The sequence below is a fragment of the Arvicola amphibius genome, chromosome 6 (assembly GCF_903992535.2).
Source record: "Arvicola amphibius chromosome 6, mArvAmp1.2, whole genome shotgun sequence".
Lineage (NCBI taxonomy): Eukaryota > Metazoa > Chordata > Mammalia > Rodentia > Cricetidae > Arvicola > Arvicola amphibius.
In genome coordinates, this window is record NC_052052.2 from 36542064 (window position 1) to 36562575 (window position 20512).

Below are 20512 nucleotides of genomic sequence, written 5' to 3' on the forward strand. Positions count from 1 at the left end.
AGCTCTTCCAGGGTGACACTAACAGGCATGCCATATGCCTGGCATCTGGGTCTGTTAGCTAGGTGGTGGCTGGTACTAATATATCTATGTTAGCACTGACAGCCAAGTAGCCGGGAGTTTGCAAAGGATCTTGGCAGCACATTCTAATCTCCTGATGCAGTGAGGCAGGCAGGACACAGGGCCTGTTGATAAGAAGAATGCTTAAACTCAGAGACAACTTGCCAAAAGTTATCAGAGGGGTAGTAAAAGACAAGGTGGGGGGCAGAAACCAGGTCTTAGAAGAACTCTACCTTTTTCCAGCTAGATCTTGACCTCATTCATTTCATCTGTCCTAGCACAGGATGGGAAGTGTGGATTGAGCATCAGAAGATGTAAATTTGGCCTGCCAGGACACAAATGATCCTGTTCTTTGCAAGAAAACTTTAGCTATTGTCCCGGGTCTCAGTTTCCTCCACTGTAAAACAAGGAACCTTGGTGGGCATAGGGGGCAGCAGTGGCTTTACAGGGATGATCGCAGACTCTTCCTGTCTTCCCTCTTCTCGCTCTTATTGGGCAAAGCAAAGTTGTATTAAGCTGATGACTGAACTCCAGCAGCAGCTCCCCCTTCACTTTCCTCAGTTCTTCTACAGAGCAGCTGCTTAAGCACCTTGATTTCTAAAGTGTGTGTGTGTGTGTGTGTGTGTGTGTGTGTGTGTGTGCGCGCGTGCGTGCATGCACGCGTGCATCCACATACAAGCATGCAGATCCATGTTGCATGTAGACGCATACAATGGCATCAGGCAAAGAGAGGGAGGGAGGCAGGAAGAAGTAACACAAGGAAAGGCACTGCAGTTAGGAGAAGAGTGGGCAGGACTTCACCTGCCAGCAGGACTCCTCACTTTCTCAGATGCTAATGAGACTTGAGTTTGTTTAATCATTAAAGGGAAGGAACGAAGCCAGGAGGACATCAAAGTCCAGTCTGCCGGAAAGGACAGTAACAGATGAGCAAGGAGCTAGCAGCAATGGAGCCTGGAGCTTCAGTGGATGCAGCCAGTGCTGAGACAGCACCACACTCAGCCCTGGGCTCTGGAGTCGGCCTGCATGCCTATGACATTGTGGTGGTGGTTATCTACTTTGTCTTCGTCCTTGCTGTGGGAATCTGGGTGAGTGAGAACTACATAATGCTGAAGCCTGACAGAGAGGCAGAGAAGCCTCTCATCCTGAGCTGGGAGAGGGGTAGGGAGAAAAGATAAAAGGAGGAATACACAGCAGTAGGAAGCTGATACTATGGTACTTCAGGAATCACCCATTCCCATCCTGTCCTTCTGTAGATGAACGACTGAGGCCAGAGAGACCTGTGGCCTGCCTGAGCAATACCCAGTGAGCCAGAGGCAGGTCAAGCCAGGAGCTCTGACTTCAACCCATTTAGTCACTGTGGGTCTGGCTCTCCTCTCCTTTCCCTCAGGACTCAGAACTCAGAGTAGGCTCAACATCCAGCCTTTCTCTCCTACTAATGTCTTGAACAAAGAGCTCAGACTCACATGCTCTCAGGCAACAGAGCCTTCCTGATTCCAATGCTCCTATAGTTCAAAGACACCACACAGCTGCGGGCAGGTGCAAATCTCTGAGGTCAGGAAACCCTGAGTCCAGATCTTACTCTGGAGGTTAGAGCCATGCGGCCCTGGGGACACAGAAACCACTGTTTCCCCATGTGTTTGCTGCTAATATTATTGAAAGACACAATCACTCAGTGACAGGACAAGCACCTGGCACTGTGCCCAGCATGCAGGTTGCAGGTCATAGACAGCTGCTCTTATCAAGACAGGATTCTGCTGAGAGGCCAATCCCTTCAGACTGCTGCGAGGTAGATTATCACTCAAGTCTCAGCTGGTCAGGAACACGGATGACCTCAGGCCTCTCTTCTGTGAGGGGAGGTGCTAGCTTTCAACTTTCCAGGCTTGGTTTGAGGAAGAAGTGGGCAAACAGGAGCTCAACAGTCCCTGCGAGGCGGCCAGCATGAGAACCCTAATTCCTGTGTGTGTTGAACAAATCCTTTTCTGCTCCTGTGGCTCAATTGATCACCTGTGAAATGAATTTTCACTGCTACTGTTGCCACCAAGATGACCGGAGGTGACACAAGAATGTTCTAGCCAAAGCTTAGCACACGTCAGGCCCTGTCCATGCGTACATCACTCCCCAGTGACTGAACACCTTTTGGCTTTCCTTCCTCTACTTCAAGGATTTCTCTTTTCTCAGATCTGGTCAGACTTGTTGCTTCCCACTCAGAAGTAACTTCCACTCCCGTGTCAGCTTTCTCTTGTGACGCTTTGCTAATTAACAAGAAATAAAGATGTATTTAGGCCTCAGGCTTCAGAGCTCAGACCATGGTCAGCTGACTCCATTACAATGGATGAGTGGGAAGGCAACAGGAGCCTGTAACAGAGGGGAGTGGTCATCTCATAGATGCTGGGAAAAAGACAGAGAGAGGAAAGCGTTGGTGGCAAGACAGATCCTCCATGGCCCATTTGCTCTAACCAGGGCTCATTTTCCATACTTTCTACTGCTTCACAATATCCCATTCAGTTTTGAATCTATCAAAGGGGCTAATATATTGACTAGGTCAGAAGCCTCATAATCCAAACACTTCCTGAAATCCCATGTCTGACAGTGCACTGGGGACTAAGTATTTAACACACGAGGCTTTGGAATCTTTCAAACACAAATTTCAGCACACCCTTCCCCACTATCAGCCCACACCACAGACTCCCATCGTGCCCTGCCGAGACACCCCTAGCACAGCATCCTGAGCCTCAATTATGCCCTCTTCTCCACATCAATAGCAAAAGGATGGAGAAAGCTCCGTTATCACTGCAGTCCCGTTAGCATCTTGACCATAAAGACTGGGCTTATGTCCCCAGAGAAAGAGCTTACACTCCTTGTGTCTCCTCACCCTTCAGAGCACACCCCAAAACAGGCCATGGACTGGTCACCTACTGGATCCTTCAGAAATCCTCAATGGGTTCAATGGTGTTTTCTGACTCCAGGCCTTACCAATGAATGTCCCAAATAGAGTTCTTCCTTCTGGCCAGTGTTCAGAATGGCTAGAGCAGTACCCGGTCCAGTGGGGGTGTCTGTCTGAGGAGAAAGAAGAGGCTAGCTCAGGGAAGAGTCAGTCACTATGCCCCTGAGACAGATTCCAACCCACCCCTTGGAAGAAGTCACCAACAGATGGAAAATAGGGGACACTAATCATCTTCCAGAGTGTTTTCAAAACATTCTGCTATTCCTGAAGATTTTGGACAGCCTTTGCCTCCTTTGTCTTTCAGTCCTAAAAACTAGAAGGAGAGCAAAACTAGCAAAGCGGGCGTGACTCTCCCACAGACCCATAGTTTATAAAATGGTGATGCTATAAGTATACGGAAAACTCTGCTCTGCCTCAGTTCCCGTCGTCTCTGTCACCAAGGTGCCTGTACCAAGGAGCAATTAATCAAGGAGAGGAAGGTGGAGACTGTAAGAGGCTTGGGAAGTACTGACATCTTTGCATATTCTTTCTAGTCGTCTGTCCGTGCAAGCCGAGGGACCATTGGTGGCTATTTCCTGGCTGGAAGATCCATGACCTGGTGGCCAGTGAGTTGACCTTCCTCCCTCCTCTCCCAGCATATATTCCCAGCTTTGGCCATCTATAACCTTCTCTAAGCTTCTCTTGTCAGAACTACATCAACACCCTCCTACTTTTTTGCCCAACTCTGGATTCCTTTCTTGCAACTCCCCAGCCGGCAGCCTGAGCCGTCTCCCCTGGGTGGCTCCTGTGCACGTCACGGATGGCTGTCTGGGGTTCTTTTGCTCTATCTAGACAGAAACCAGAGGTGGGCAGAGGGAAGAGCATAGTGTTGATAGCACTCAGTTCTAGAGCTTTATAAGCTGGGATTCTCATGGCCCTGGCTTTTAGGACCAGAGAGTTATTGTTCTGAATGCTGGGGGGGAGGGGTTGTTGCTCTGAGCTTGGAGCTCTAACACCCAGGGCCTAAATAAATTTAGCTTCGGTGCTAAATTTTCTGAAGTGTCATGACAGGAGCACAGCCTCCCAAAGCAGCCGTCTGTAACTTCTGTGGCGTCACAATTACAGCGTTCCTCTGAAGCTGGAGTGTAGTCTCCTCAGTGGATCATTGAGCCATTTGAAGCAGCTGGGATGCCATGACAACAGTCTAGCCATTCACCCAATGGGCGCTGCTAGTATGACAACTGCTTGATCGAGGCCTCCGGGCTTCAGGGAAGGATTCGTTAGCTGTCGATCAAAGGGCAGAACAGTTTCTCCCTGCTCTCTCTGTAGTTACACACTCACTCACAGGAAACAAAAACAAAATTAAAAGGCCCCAGAAACAAATATCCTGAACACTTGCAGTGCTTAACCTAATATCCAACCTGGTATTTCACACCCAGGGAGAGTTCCATCCCCCTTGCTCTGTCCCCAGGTGTGGGTCTCATGTAGGGCACCGGATCTATTGAGATATATGTGGAGTTTCCTGCTATAGGGATGCTCAGAGTTGAGAGGGCACACAGACTTATGAATAATATAGTCAAACCTGGGGTAGAAGGAGGCACCATGTTTCTCATAGGTTGGTGAAGTTGCTGGGTCTCAGGCCATAGGTGGATAAGACATAGGAATCATTTTCTTGAACGAACGACACCTACACTTAATACTGAACAACATTGACTTGAGAATCAGGGGCCAGTGCCCAGCCATCTCTAGGAATTGATCCCAAGCATTTCTCCCATTGGACCAAACCCTCTATTTCTACTGATCCCTGAAAATTAACTTCTCTTCCCAAAGTAGGATGAAGGGAGATGAGGTCTACCTAGAAACCTAGGTTATATCAAACGCACACACTCACAAATTCTCACATGCTCATTCATGTGCTCACATGCTCTCTCCTTCTCCCAGTCACACCCCCCACAGTCATATACATACATTCATATAGGCCAACATTCACTATACTCACACATGTGCATACGTGTATGCTCCCACTCACTTTCATGCATTCATTCACATAGCCTTACACTTAGAGATTCCTGCACACCCTTCTCACTCCCTCACTCCGTTACTCTCACACTCATAATGCCAGTCATTTTTGACCTTCCATTTTGGTGATGCTCACTGTCCTTGGCCACCACGGCTTACACTCTGCTCTCTAAGAAGAAGAGAAAACCCTGACAGCCTTTGGGAGTCTGAAATATTTGGCTAACTGGAGCATAAAGATCTAAGGACGGGGAACCTATGTCTGTTTAACATAACTACCTAAGGATGTTTGATTCTGGAACCCAAGAGTTCACAGGGATAGTGAGAAATGACAGGTGTTGTTAGGAGAGAGAAAAGCCCTTGGAAAGGTTCTCTTTAGCCAGTCCCTCAAATATCACAGCCTCTAGCTGCCTCCTCACAGTAAGTGATCCTAAGCCCAGATTGCTCCAAACTAACTCTGACCCTTGACCCTCAACCTCACTTGTTCTTTGCAGATTGGAGCATCTCTGATGTCCAGCAATGTGGGCAGTGGCTTATTCATCGGACTGGCCGGGACAGGGGCTGCTGGAGGCCTTGCTGTGGGTGGCTTCGAGTGGAATGTAAGGAAGCTGACCTGACGGCTCCAGGGTGTTGTTGAGGGTCAGAACCATCTCCTGTGCCTGACCTTAGAGAAGAAAGATATCTTAGAGGTACTTGGGAGGTTGTGTGGTAAACAGAGTACCCATTATATAGATGATGAAATCAAGGCCTTAAAAAGGAAAGAGAACTCATCTGGGGTTATCCAGAAAAGCTGGTTAGAGGACCCAGGTCGTTCGTTTTCCCCATCAGGGCTCTCCCATCCAACATGCTACCTATGGGCGGGAAGCTGCCAAACTTTCTACAACTAAAATAGCTATCCTATGTTCTCCCAGGCAACATGGCTGCTCGTGGCCCTGGGCTGGATCTTTGTCCCTGTGTACATTGCAGCAGGTGTGGTCACCATGCCACAGTACCTGAAGAAACGGTTTGGAGGGCAGAGAATCCAGGTGTACATGTCAGTCCTGTCTCTCATCCTCTACATCTTCACCAAGATTTCGGTGGGTATGACTGCAGGTGTCTTCTTACCATGAACATCATGCTGAGCTCACTGATGGTGGAAAGGGATGGGAAGAAGGAAGGGAAGAGAGAGGGTGGGGGAGGGGATACAATGGAAGGGTTGTGGATGCAATGAAGGATAAAAGAAAGGAAAGATGGATCAACCTGATTTCAGAGAACTCCGCCATCCAGAAGTGTGGAAATCACATTTGAATAGGAAATGTTTTAAGTGAATATTGATCTTTCACACAATGAACTATCAAACTAGAGTCCACTCTATCACATTTCCATTAACGGATACTTCATTGGACAATTCTTTATTAATAACCTAGAATGTTAGAGTATGAAAAATCTTTACTGTTGCTTTATTGAACTAAACTTAGAAGACAAACCTAGACATGTCAAGTGACTTACCCAAGTCTACACAAACGACTAGGTGTGGAATCAGAACTGGATCTTGACTCCCATGCCCTGAGAGGATTAGGTCCTCCCACAACCATATTTCAGACTCTGTCATCAGTTTATAAACAGTCATGGAATGGACTGAGGAATAGATTGAAAGGAACAGAATCAACCAGGTGCCGGATATAGTAATGAAATTAATTTGAGGACAGACATTGTCAGCTGAGGCTGTCCTTACCCCAAGTCCCATAATAACCCAAGCATAGGGATCATCCAGAACCCATGGCTGCCTCCCCAGGCATCCCTGTGGGCCTGTGCTAATTTGTGGAGCAGTCAATAACCTGCACAGTTCCTATTCTCTCTTCCCAAATGTCCTCTTCTCTACCTTCAGCTTCCAGCCTTACTTTCTCTATCTCCCAATTTCATTTTGTATCCTGGCGTTCCTAATATACAGAAAAATCTTTCAAGGCTAGCTGATTATTTATCTTTTTATTCAAAACATTATTCAGTATCGCTCTAAATTCTACCATGCCTCCATGTCTGCAAGGTCAAGCCCACATTCCCTAATGTGACACTTTAATTCTAAGACCAAACCCACCAGCATGGCTCTCCAGCCTTGTCTGCATTGTTTGATGAAGGCTGAGGACACCAGATAAGGTGGGTGACATACTCACAACAACCATCCTGAAAGTATTGGGTAGCATGGAATTGTGGGTCCTTGCTTTCTACAGACTGATATCTTCTCTGGAGCCATCTTCATCCAGATGTCTTTAGGCTGGAACCTCTATCTCTCCACGGTGATCTTGTTACTGGTGACAGCTGTCTACACCATCGCAGGTAGGAAGGGGGAAAGGCCATGTTGATATGTGGAGACCGTGAGATGAGGAGGGAGGTGTTCACTAGCAAAGATATTGAAAGAAAGATAAAAGAGAGAAAGAGACGGGCAGAAGACTGATGACCCAGAGGGAGACAGTAAGATATGGAGAGACGGAGACAAACTAGTGAAGACAGAGCTATACTATGAGAGAGCACACAGAGGGAGACGGAAAGACAGCAGGAGAAAAAAGGAGGTGGAGAAGCAGAGATGGAAAATATACTTGGCAAAGGCATGTAATGAGAGAGACATGTAGTCCTGCTGAGGTCTGGCTGTGTGGGACAAGGTGGGAAATCAATGAACTGCTGTCTGGGCCATAGTCACCATGACAAAACCAAGAACCCATTCCACTCTGTTTCCTTCAATTCATAGAACTGGGTACCCTGGGACAACAGCCCAGGACAGAACTACTTATGGTTAAGTTGTCTTTGAATATTGTGAGACATCTAGGTGGACTTTGGGAGGGAAAGTAGAGAGCTTGGGGATATTAATGGCAAGAACAGCAGGCTGTTGATGGTGTGGTGACCAGACCTTGCCCTGGATAGAAAGAATTACATCAGAACACACTGGTCAGTAACAAGCCAGCATAGTCCCTGGGTGGATTAGAGAGTGAAGAGATGGAGAAGGGTCTGTCACCAGAGTTCCATGCTAAGAGGGCTCTGTGTCTTCTCTGGTCTCCCCAATGTAGCCAAACACAGGGCAGGTACCCAGAGAGAAACTTCCCATTGATGTTGACTGATGTATCCTCTCCTTGGATACACAGGAGGACTCACTGCTGTGATCTACACAGATGCTCTACAGACTGTGATCATGGTAGGGGGCGCTCTAGTCCTCATGTTCCTGGGTAAGAAAGAAGTCTAAATGCACCCTATCCTTGACCCCTAGAACTTTCTATAGCATAAGGCCAAACCCCTTTTCTAGGCCAGACCTCCCTAAAGCCACCATTCTCTCTATTCCAAACCAAGAACCTTGAACCCAGAACCCAACCTCCTCACCCATTCCCAGTTCTCAAGTTAGTTCAAACCCAGAGACTCACCTGAGGCTATCGGTGAGGACTCCAGGTCCATTTCTCACACCATGTCTCTTCCCACAGGCTTTAAGGAGGTGGGCTGGTACCCAGGCCTGCAGCAACTATATAAGCAGGCCATTCCCAATGCCACAGTTCCCAACACCACCTGTCACCTCCCACGATCTGATGCCTTTCACATGCTCCGTGACCCTGTGAATGGGGACATTCCTTGGCCAGGTCTCATTTTTGGACTCACAGTCCTGGCCACCTGGTGTTGGTGCACAGATCAGGTAATGTTCCCTAGCCTAGCCTGGCCTGGCCCAGCAAGGGCTTCCTGAAAACAAGCAAACAAGCAGACAGTTGGGTACATAGGGGCTGGACATCATCCCGGGACTGAGTGGAGGCAAATGGTGACCAGTGTTGGGCTCTCCTGCACTGAACTAAGTCCTTCTCTGACCAGTGATATAGCTCCACTGCTATTTATGCATATCTCACATTGTTTCAGGTGATTGTACAGAGGTCTCTCTCTGCCAAGAGTCTTTCCCATGCCAAGGGGGGCTCAGTGCTGGGCGGCTACCTAAAGATCTTCCCAATGTTCTTCATTGTCATGCCTGGCATGATCAGCCGGGCTCTGTACCCAGGTAAGAGCTAGTACAGCTCTCTGGGAATTGTGGGGTTTACAGGGCATTTTCAGAGAAGGCTTTCCTGGGACAGGTGAACCAGAGGATTTCTCAAATAAGGGAACACAGGAAGCATTTTAGACTTTGTACTGGAGTAGAAGAAATCTGCATTTGGAGGCCATTTTAAATTTTCCCCCTTTATATGGAGAAGAAACAAGGCATTATTGGATCTTCCCAAGGGTATTTGTTTTTTATCAAAGAACTCAATCTCTGAAGTGTAGTTAATGCACAACATATCTGTAGGTGGTCAGAACCCTTGTTATTCCACCCTATAGCTAAGTTGGAGTATCCAGAACATATTCCCATAGCATCATAAAGCAAATAGGGGGCCAACCTAAGGAGGCACAGCATCATACAGCTCTCTTCTTCTGCAGATGAAGTTGCCTGCGTAGACCCTGACATCTGTCAAAGAGTGTGTGGCGCCAGAGTGGGATGCTCCAACATTGCTTACCCAAAGCTGGTCATGGCGCTCATGCCTGTGGGTGAGTCTTAGCTCACGCCCCTTTCCACCACCCAGTACTTCCTTCAAAGATAACGACCCAGGATGGACTGCACTACAAACAGATGAAAAGAGAGAAGAGAAAGACCCACCTCTGGCCTCATGCCAGAACACACACACACACACACACACACACAAACTTCCTCAAGCTTTCCTAAGGCACCTGCTATGTGTTCCAGGTATTAGAGACACATTTCTAAAAGACAGTTCTCTGATCCCAGTTCTCTTTGGTCTCCAGGAACTATACCTGGGCTCCTAGGGAGAATAGGATATGGTGACCGGAGAGCTCCAAGGAAGCATTGACCAATCTTGGAGCCTGTTAGAAAAAAATTCTCCAAAGAAAAGAAGTACTGCTGAGTCACAAGAAATGCCTTGTCAAAGACCAAGAGCATGGGGAACACTATTCTAGGAAGATAGTGGGTGTGCAAATGACCAGGGTGGAAAGAGCGTGCAATGCACCATCAGCAGAAAGGATGAGTGAAGACAGCTTTCTAAGGGAATGTCATGACCAAACACGACACAGGACAGCCTTTTCTCTGAGAGCAAAGGAAGTCACTGCAGACAGGAGGGAGCTTTGGTTCAAGCGTGAATGATGACGTTTGTGCTTTCAACAGACCACTGTGCTTGAAGAATTCAGTATGGAGAGAGAATGGGAGGGGAAAGTCAAGGAAACATAAATGAGTTGAGGAACTGGAAGGCAAGAGATGAGTGGTTATTGCTTCTCTTTAGTGGTTACAGCCAGTCAGAGAAATAGTAGAGAGAGTGGAGGTCCAGCTAGAGCCAAGCGGTTGAGAAACAGGACAGGGAGAGTTAAGAGAAGGGTCTAGGATAATGATGACATCAGGTGGAGAGATCAGAAAGGTATTATTAGCCAGAGGGAAACAAATGATTCAGAACTTCTGGGAGTCATCTCCCCAGTCCTGAAAGGTCATTTCCAGAAGCTTGGCCATCAGTGGTAGAAACTTCAAATATCAGTGCACACTCTAATATGTCCAGTGTTCAGGTGAAAAAAAAAATGGGTCCAAGTAGAGAAAACTCCTTGTCCCAAAATCATTTAGCTAGTTACCCACAAAGCCAGGAAACAGCCCAGGTTTTTGTCTCAGAGGCTGAGACTTCAGTAATGACCACAATGAGGTATGAAATGCTGTTATTAAAAGAATAGACAATGTATCATAAAAATTAAAATATGTTACCAGCACCCTTTTAACCCCAGTCCCAGGGATCCACCACCATCCATGGCCATGGAACCAAAAACGTACATCAAGACTGCAGGAAGCCTCTTACCGTCTTGATTCATGCACATCTTGTAGTATACAGAGGGCAACCAAGGCTTGGAGAGTCCTGATGGGCCACCCAAGGCCAAAAAGCCAAGACAGAGGCTGGCCAGAACCTGGACTCAAGCACTGTGGGTTTCTGGATACTGTATCTGTCTTAGATGGGACCGCCACTAGCACCCACCTCATCCCATCTCCACCCCAAAATTCTTGTCTTGGTGTGGTTCTGCTGCAACCTCCAACATCCTGGCAGAGCCCTGAAATGGACAGTTTTCCACTCGACCTTGTCTCTCCCCAGGTCTGCGAGGCCTGATGATCGCTGTGATCATGGCTGCCCTGATGAGCTCACTCACCTCCATCTTCAACAGCAGCAGCACCCTGTTTGCCATAGACGTGTGGCAGCGCTTCCGCAGGCAGGCAACTGAGCAGGAGCTGATGGTGGTAGGCAGGTGTGCTGACTGTGCTTCCAGAGCGTCCTCTCACTGGAGAACTCTCTCTCCCCCTCTCCCATCCCTGCTTCCTGAGAAGACCAGTTAGGTCTACCTGCAGTCAGACAGTGGTTTCCGTGTGACTCTGCATTAAGTCCCTCCCCAGAACTCTGTCACCTCTCTCCCCTTCAGAATAACAGGGGATGGGAAGAAATCTATCCTTGCCTAATTAACTAAAAAGTTCAGTATGAGATAATAATGCCCTAACTAATCACGTGGAAGTGGGGGAGCACCTCACCCCCTGGAGTCCTTTGAGGATCTCTGGCTATTGTTTCAGGACAATATGGATACTACTAACCTGCCAGATATACCTAGGACATACATCATTTGCCACACTGTTGAACTGGGGACACACAGATGCACGTGTTCCCAGTTTACAACAGAGAGGGAACTTCAAGAGACAGTAAAGTGTAATCTTGAGGGAGGTGTCCATAGAGCTGTTGTCTCCAAATGACTCACAAGCTTTGAACACCAAGAAACGAAGGTTGAACTTCACCTTGAATGTAGTAGTTTATACTTTAAAAAGCACAACTTAGTGGTAAATGTTCTTAGTCTCCACAGACTAAGAGTTCACATGAGGGGAAAGGGTTGAAATCTCCGCTTCACAACTCAAGTCTCCCAGGCTCTGGATTTGAAGCTGAATAGCACATTCCAGCCTCTTTTGTGGTTGAAGATGTGGGATTAGACATCTCATTTTTTTGCACTCACTGTCTATCCCTGGGTGTTTTGTTTCTGCCCTATGGCCTGCTCATCTGCACACACCCAGACAGTGACCCAGTATTTAAGAGTAGGAAAGGAGAGGGAATGAGCATCAAAGAGGACAGGTGGGACCTGTCTGTCTAACAGGATCCGAGAAAGGGCAGGTGGGAGCAAAACAAGAGGAGAGGAAAGGATTTAGGAGTATTCCTCCTTTCCGCTCACCAACAGGGTTACAGTTCTCCATCAGTGTGATTTGGGCTCCATCTCCTGGTCATATGCATTATTGCATTCAGCCCATCCAAGAAAAGTGCAGTGTGGTTTTTTGTTGTTGGTAGTGTTTGCTTGCTTGCTTGTTGTTGTTGTTGTCATTTTTGTTTTGTTTGTATTTATAAAATCAGGCACCAAAAGTGCTAGGCCTGAGTGGGAATCAGTTGAGAAGGGGTAAAGAGAACAAGCAGAGACCCAGGGCCAATGTAAGACTAGAACCATCCTGGAGAAGTAAATCTCTCTAGATGGCTAAGTGCAAAAAGGAACAAAGGCATCCTCAGCAGGGACTTTCCAGTGCATACCTGGGGGGCGGGGGAGCATGGGTTAGTGTACAGAAAAACTTTGAACCCATCCAATGGATGAATACTAAGGTTTCTTGAATTCTGAAGTCCCATTTCCTGGGATTTTAACTGTGTAATTTCTACCATTTAGTACTTGAGATTCTAACCCACAGACCTTCTCTGGCCCAGGTACCACTCACTTTCCCTCCCTTTCTGATCCCATGCACACCTCATCCTGCCCATGCTCTTGTGCGTGGTACTCACAGCACCCTGTGCTCTTCCCACAGATTGTTCATAGTCTTCCTGGTGGTCATCAGCATCCTCTGGATCCCCATCATCCAGAGCTCCAACAGTGGGCAGCTCTTTGACTACATCCAGTCTATCACCAGCTACCTAGCCCCACCCATCACGGCCCTCTTCCTGCTGGCCATCTTCAGCAAGAGGGTCACTGAGCCTGTGAGTGCAACAACCCTCCCCCTCCCCCACACATCACAGGGTCTGGGATAAGGGTCTCTCACTCAGTAGGTTTCTAAGACCTTGAGCAAAGTGACTGCTTTCTCTAAGTTTTTAACTCTTGCCATCAGGTCAAGATTCTCTCATTTGCACAGGAAACACTTAACCAACCCAAATAAGACATCTCCATGGATGTAACAGTTTACAAGGTTCACATAAGTCGGCCATCTTGAGCAGTCAGGGAAGAAATGTGATAAAATAAACAATAATGACAAGGGACCATGGCCTCTGGGAAAGTAAAGAGGCAGGAGAGAGACTTCCAGGAGAGGGGCAGACTTCCTGGAAGAGGTGGCATATGAGATGATTCCTGAAGAATCGGTGGTAGAGGAAGAGAATGCTGGATATGAGAGACAGAGACGTGTGAAAGTGCAGGGCAGCCTGAGGCTCTTTGGTCTCTGCTCCACCTTAGGCCTGTATCCTTCTGTGCATGAGCGAAGCAAGGACACCAACGTTGATGCACTGTGAGCTCATGGGGGAGATGTCTACACAGTCGTCCTGTAACTACCCTGAATCCTGATGGGTGTAGGAGGGAGGGAGATGTGCCAGGGTGGGAAGCTTGAATACTGAGCATTTGTGACTCAGTACTAACCAACCTCCCTGTTCACTGCACATAAGGAAGCTCCGAGCCAGCGTGCTCACATGGATGGGTTCAAGCCATTTTCGTGGAGCCATGATCTCAATTCTAGCCCAGCTCAGAAACTCATGTCCCTCTCAGCACAGCACTCTAACTGCCTTTAAGTCAAGACAGGGAGTGTCAACGGGGAACTTGGTGGCTGAAATTTCCCCTGAAATAAGCCAGTAGGGGGCGATGTTAGGAAAGAATGTTCCTCAGTTTCCTAGGTTGGACCTATCTCACCCCAGTCTCTTCCTGCTGTGTCTCCGCTCTCTCCTTAGGGTGCCTTCTGGGGCCTCATGTTTGGCCTAGCAGTGGGAATCGTGCGCATGGCTCTGGAGTTCTCATACCCTGCCCCAGCCTGTGGGGAGGCGGACAGGAGGCCGGCTGTTCTGAAGGACTTCCACTACCTGTACTTTGCCCTCCTCCTCTGTGGACTTACTGCCGTCATCATTGTCATAATCAGCTTCTACACAGAACCCATCCCTGATGAAAAGGCAAGTGGTGTGTTCAGGCTGAGGCTTCTGGGAACAATTCCTCTCTCCCGAATGCCCAAAACCTCCCCGGTCCCTGCATCCCCACTGGGTTTTATCATATGGATTATGGTCTCAGCTACTGCCAAGCAGGTATTTTTTGGAGGACAGGCTCACTGGGATATGAATTTCCAGGTGAGGAGTAACCTATTCAGTTCAAAGTTATGCATTGTCTACCTACTAGGTGTCAGGCATGGAACTGGGTTTACAAAGATAAACGGTCCCTACCAACAACTGTACCTGGAAAGCAGATGCCAACACAAACTGGTAACTACTAGAGAGAAAGCACAGAAGGACTTAGCGTAAGGAGAGAGGGTAATCTCAGGGCCCTAGGAATGGGTACATTGGCAATGTTACTCTGAGATGGCTTAGAAGAAATAGGCATTTTTTAGTAAGAAAAAGGATAGAAGAAAGGAACCAGAGAGCCAACTGCCTCCCCCCCAGCCTCTGAATACTGATACCCAGTTTGTTGAAGGCTTTCTCCTCAGCCTGTTTTGCTTACTAAAGCCACCATAATTACTTAGTACTGACTCGATGGTGTAACATTAAGACTATGTCGCATAACCTTTCTGGAGCCTGGAAGCCTGGGGTCAAGGACCAGCAGGTTGTTTTTATCTGAGGGTTCCTCAAAAGCTTAGTGATAGCCATCTTCTCCCTGAGTCTGTCCTCTGTGTCTGTCTGGGACCTGATCTCCGTAGTGCATGCCCATGTCATCTTATCTTGCCTTAATTATTTTCTAATAACCCTCTCTCTAGATGTAGCTATAATCTGAAATATGGGAGCGAAGACTTCAACATAGAAATTCTAATAGGACACAGTGTGACCCCTGACAGAGCCTGACAGACCCTAAACACTGAATGGCAGCCACTGTGTGTACTCTCGCCTGTGTAGTGCCTGTGAGCTAGTAAAATGGCCTTATGACTCCCGCAGACAAGAGGGCCTCGCACAGATGAGCAAGTGAGGCTAGCTCCTCTTGTGTCCAGACATGGCCTTCTGCTTCTGGGGTCTCTGTGCATTTTTTCTCTCCTCCTCTTTCACAAAAACCCAAACCCACTCTTGCCTTGTATCTTCTCTGCCTTGGAGGGGGTCCATTACCCATGTCATCAGCTGAACCAGGAACCAGGAGTCATGGCGGTCTCTCCTCTCCTTCACTTGATCGTTTTATAAGTCACCATGTCCTATACATTTTACTCTCCTAATGTCTCACGAGGTGCTGCTTCCTGGGATGGAAAGATAGATAGGTGGCTGATTGTGAATATGTGTAAGGCCAAGGTCTGGCCCCAAGTACTGCGAAAGGAATAAATACACAGATAAATGCATGGGCCTCGCCCTCCTGTTTTCTCAGGCACTTAATATTTCTTTCAATTATTTCTTGTTCCACTTTTCAACGGTTTCTGGGCTGGACCCCTCCAATTCACTCCAAGGGAGCTTTGAAAACCCTAGTTTACAGTTCCTTCTCTTTGTCTAAAGTCTGCAGTGGCCCTCGCTGCCTTTCGGGTTTTGATTTTGCCAGCTATCAACCCCTCCACTGTACCTTTGAAGTCTTTCCTTGGTGTTCAGGAACCTGATTCCTGTCTATTTCATTTCTTTTGGATTGAGGTCCAAGTTGCTGGGAATTCCCAACTCAGATCTCATTTCCAGCACCCAGCCTAGGGCTGACAGAGAGTGATTACTCAGGAAAGACTCCATACTTGAAGAAAGAGGAAACCAAGGCGCCCTCCTCGCAACCTCACCTTGCTCCTCACCCTGTTTTGTATTGTTCTGATGGCCTCCCGTGAATGAGACTTCCTTCTCCACAGCAGGACAGCCTTCTGACTTCAAATGTCATCTCCTCTTTCACTAGCTTGCTCGCCTGACTTGGTGGACAAGGAACTGTCCCATACCTGAGCTGGAGAAGGAAGCTTCTGTGGGTGGGAATGAGACGGAGTGGGAAAACACTCCAGGACTGGCAGAGAAGCCAGATGCGGAGGGCCCAGCAGGAGACAGGGAAGAAACAAACAGCACCCAGGCATCTGATCAATCAGGAGGTAGGTGGGGTACATGTTGGGGCACAGGTCACAAAGGAACAATGGGGACAAACATAACTCTGAGGAATCCCCCAGGATGAATTTTGGGGTCACTGAGGATGTAGGACTTTGAAAGAACACCATCTAAACCATCCTTTCACTTCCCTAAACGACTACGAAACCTGTTAAGGCAGAGGAGAAAGGTTTTCTTGATAACTCATGTGGTGGTTAGATTTAGAGTCTATCCATGGAGGGTTCTTGTCCTAATACGAAACCCAGAATTAGACAGGGGTGCCTACCCTTTCTCCAAAAGATCTAGCTAATGATGTGGCCTGAAAGATCAAACGCTGAAAACCAAACAGCATTATGCCTCTTGAGTTCCCTCCACATGGAAGAGAGCCTCAGGCATCACAAAGAAGCAGCCAGCCTTGTCCCTGTCTCCATTTATGTATTTATTCCCCTCTTGTCTCAATAATACTGTCTGTAGTCACACAGAGGCCTGACTGTCCCTCGTGGGAAGAGTGTAGAGCATGCCCACACCCTATGTTGTTATCATAGGATGACCTGAGAAAAATGGTCTCCTCTCTGCCAGGCTCTTGGAGCAGCTTATGGCTTTCCAGAAGTCGTTAACTGTATTGGGATAGTACAATAATTAAATGGAAGTCATAATGTGCCAGTGGAAAATATAATGAGGTCATAACCTTCCTGTAGTGAGATTAAATAACAATATTAAGACACCCAATAATAGAATGGCAGCATTATAGATTTTTCTGTTATAATATTCCCAAAGAAAAATTTCAAATTCCAAAAGTCACATCAGTTGCGAGTTAAAGTCAAAAATCAATTATCTTATTCTTATGAAGTAGAAATTTAATAAAGTTTAAGCTCTGTGTTTATTTCCAGCCTTAGTTAGAGAGATTCTCTGAAGCAGCTCTGCATAGATTTGGGCAAACTTCCGTCAGACTTCAGAAAGCCCGAGTGCTGTGCCTGCTTCCGCAGAGCCTGCTTCTGTAACTGCAGAGGGTTAAACAGAGACCCTGTTAGCAAAGCATCCCTTGCTGGACCTGCACGGTTGTCAATGCTCTGCCGCTAGTTCTTCTGCATGCACTGAGTCTCAGGCTTGAAGGAACTCCCACTTTCTGAGGCCTTTCTCCTTCCTTCAGGGTCCTCATGCTAGATAAATGGCCACCTGCCAGTAGCTAATGATACCTTGAGCTCCAGAGCCATCAGGTTGAAGGCTCAATACTCCTTGCCCAGACGGTGGTAGTCAGTGGACCCCTGTTTCAAAGACAGACAGACCCCCTTGCTGGTCCCTATGTCCAGGGCAAAGCGGTTCCTGTTGATACAAAGGAATGCCTGCTCCCTCTAAACAGCTACACCTAAGGGAGGAAAATAGTCCTCTGAGTCAGCCATAAACTCCAGTAGAAATAAAGTCCCCATCTCTCAAGCCCAACCCCACGACAAAACACCACTGTGGAGGAGTGAGAGACCAGGGAAGGCAGCTGCGCGTGCAGTGGATCCTTCTCGCTGAAACAAAGAAACCTCAAGACAGGGGAGAAGCGGCCCCTTCAAGTTTAGCCTTTGTGAGCTGTGTGATCCCAAGCTCCAGACCTCACTTGACAGGCCCGGCCTACATCCCTCAGACAGCCGGGCATTTGGAACTCACTCAGACAGCCTCTCCCAGTACCGGCCCTGGTAGCCCTTGTAGTGTTATCAACCCCCATTCTCATCAGGTGCATAAACAACTCTTAGAATAATGCAGGCCTGTCCCTAAGTCAGATGGGGGAGAAATTGCCTGCTACTAAGGAGAGATGGATGATTTTTACATGGCCTGATGCAAGGCTGAGGGCAGAGCTGGCCCTGCTGCCAGGTTCCTGACCTCTAGTCCAATGTCAGGGCCCATAGCTGGGGAAATGAATCTGTCTGGTTTAGAGGCTCCCCATATCTGGGTAAAATGGGTTCTTTATCTGTCCCCACTCTACATTGGTGCTCTGAATGAGAACACATGACGGTAGTTCAAACATACTGTCTCTTGTAACAAGATGCTTCTGAGCAGTGACTATTTGGTTGCTATCACAAAGTTCTCACCCAAGAGACCCAATTTAGATCCTTACAAAATGTCCTCCCCATGTGTTCCCCACTCCTTCCATGTATTACCATCCCCCACGCTTTCATCCCTTGTCCAACCTCCCCTTTCTCCATCCTTTCTTCCTTCCCTGTCCTGACCTTCTCTCATTTGGCCTGTCACCCAGCCCTACATAGGTCCTTGGGGAAATGGCTGTGGAACTGGTTCTGTGGACTCTCTGGGGCGCCACAGCAAGCCCTGAGCTCAGCGGAGAAGGCTGCGTTGGAGCAGAAGCTGACCAGCATCGAGGAGGAGCCGCTCTGGAGACGTGTCTGCAACTTCAATGCCATCATCCTGCTGGCCATCAACATCTTTCTCTGGGGCTATTTTGCGTGACTCCATAGACCAGGAATTATTTGAAGTGATTAAAAAACATCTGAACCCTGGTGAAGCCCAGAGACCAGAGGCAGGCTCTCCTTCCATCTCGCTGTGCTGACTGGAGACCATGGTGAAGCCCAGAGACCAGCAGCAGGCTCTCTTCCCATCTCGCTGGGCTGACTGGAGACCACAGAAGCAGCGAGTGAAAGCTTTTGAAGAGCATCTATCCAGAACCCTTGACACATGGAGACATGGAGGACTAGAGAGGTCACTAGGACTGCCCAGGGCCACACAGCAGGACTCACGCTGGGTTTCCAGCTCTAGCTCTCTTCCGGCTACACTGCCCTGTAACCCTCCCTCAAAAACATCATTTCCTCAGTTTACTCAAGAATCTTCATTGATATATATTCAGGTTAGACACATAGTAAGAAAATGAGTATAAGATTCTATTAAAAATATCGAAATACACTCTTTCCCCCACTTTCCTTATCCTCTTCCCCTTTCTGTTTCCTCTTTCCTCCTCTCTTGCCCTTCTCAGCTCCCAGGAATGTGTAGCGTGAGTCCAGTGAGGAGGGCCTTATCATGCCATTGGTTCCCCAGTTGTGGCTGCCGATTCCACAAGAGTGAAGGGCAGACATAAGCGACAAGTGGCCAGGGCACGGTACTCCTAGATGAGAATTCTGCTTGGCAGAGTTCTAGTTCTCCTACCCTCAACCCACTCCTGCAGTCTCCACAGCCTAGAGGCTTAGAACCCAGCTGGAGAGACAAAATATGTTGAAAGCCAACAAGAATCAAACAGCCGTAGGGAGTGGAAAGGACAGCCCGAAGGAACCTTGTCAGCCAACCAACCATCTTTAGTGGTGAGTCTTAGATAAGGCCTGGCTTCGCTGGGACCCAGGGTAAAAGGTGTGCACCTGTGTGTGTGCTCACTCTGTGCCTTTTCCTGTTGGACATTACTGTGCTTGGAATTTCTCGTTTCCTGTTTCGTGAGTTTTTCCCTTATAATAAATAAAAAAATTATTGTTTTATGCTTAGCTAGCATGGTTATTTCTACAGTGGACACTCCACGGTCTTTATTCCTTTGCATTCATCTGCCAAAACTCCTTCCCGGCAATATACCAGAGACTATGACCCTGAGCAACTTCCCAGGAAACTTTATGCATGCCTCAACCTGGGTCAAGGTCCCGCTCAACCCCACAGTGCATAGACTGTGTCCCTGTGGCCCTTATCACTGTCCTGGAGTGCTGTCTCTTCTCTAGATAGCGCAGACCTAGGAGCAGTGATCAACAGTTATGTCCAACCTGACTTTGGACTTATAAAGGAAGTCAATAAAACTTGTTGGGTTCATAGGTTCTTCCAGGCCCTGGACTTTGCTCTGTGGATGGTGAGGCAGAGACTTGGGGGCTTGGCTGCGTAGGAAGAGACTCCCTGAGCTATCAGAAACTGCTGAATCTCAGGCATCTGGGTTGAACGGCACAGATGCTGCTGAGAATGGCCTTCTCCCTCTCCTCTGGTCCTCCGCAATGCTGCCTTTGATCACCGAGTCAATGATTTATCACTCCAAATGGAGACAAATAAAACTCCATTTTATGGACTTGCAGACACATCTCTGAATCTCTCCTCTTTCTGCTGCCTCCAACCATTTTTTTTTTTTTTTAGAGACGTTCTGACACCACTGTGCCTTTGTCTCAGAGGACAGCATGCTCTGTCTTTCTTCATGGACCCTGACTGAGAATTCTGGCTTCATTTTGACTTCTCTCAAACCATTCACACAAGTCATTTGTGGGAAGCAGATGGTAATGAAAAGCTGGGGGGAAATGAGTTTCAACAGGAACATAGTGTAAACTTGAATTCTGACTGA

At 47.8% G+C, this 20512-nt stretch overlaps 1 protein-coding gene across 1 annotated transcript; it reads left to right on the forward strand.

Annotated features, from left to right (window-relative positions):
- The first annotated feature begins 980 nt into the window (after positions 1-980).
- Slc5a9 (solute carrier family 5 member 9) lies at positions 981-18669 on the forward strand. Its single transcript, XM_038334089.1, has 14 exons — positions 981-1142; positions 3535-3606; positions 5491-5595; positions 5908-6072; positions 7204-7309; positions 8110-8190; positions 8440-8645; positions 8861-8996; positions 9410-9517; positions 11107-11257; positions 12831-12999; positions 13951-14166; positions 16046-16229; positions 18461-18669. Exons 1-14 carry the CDS (start codon positions 981-983, stop codon positions 18667-18669), a joined length of 2070 nt encoding a protein of 689 aa, XP_038190017.1.
- Positions 18670-20512: the final 1843 nt, after the last annotated feature.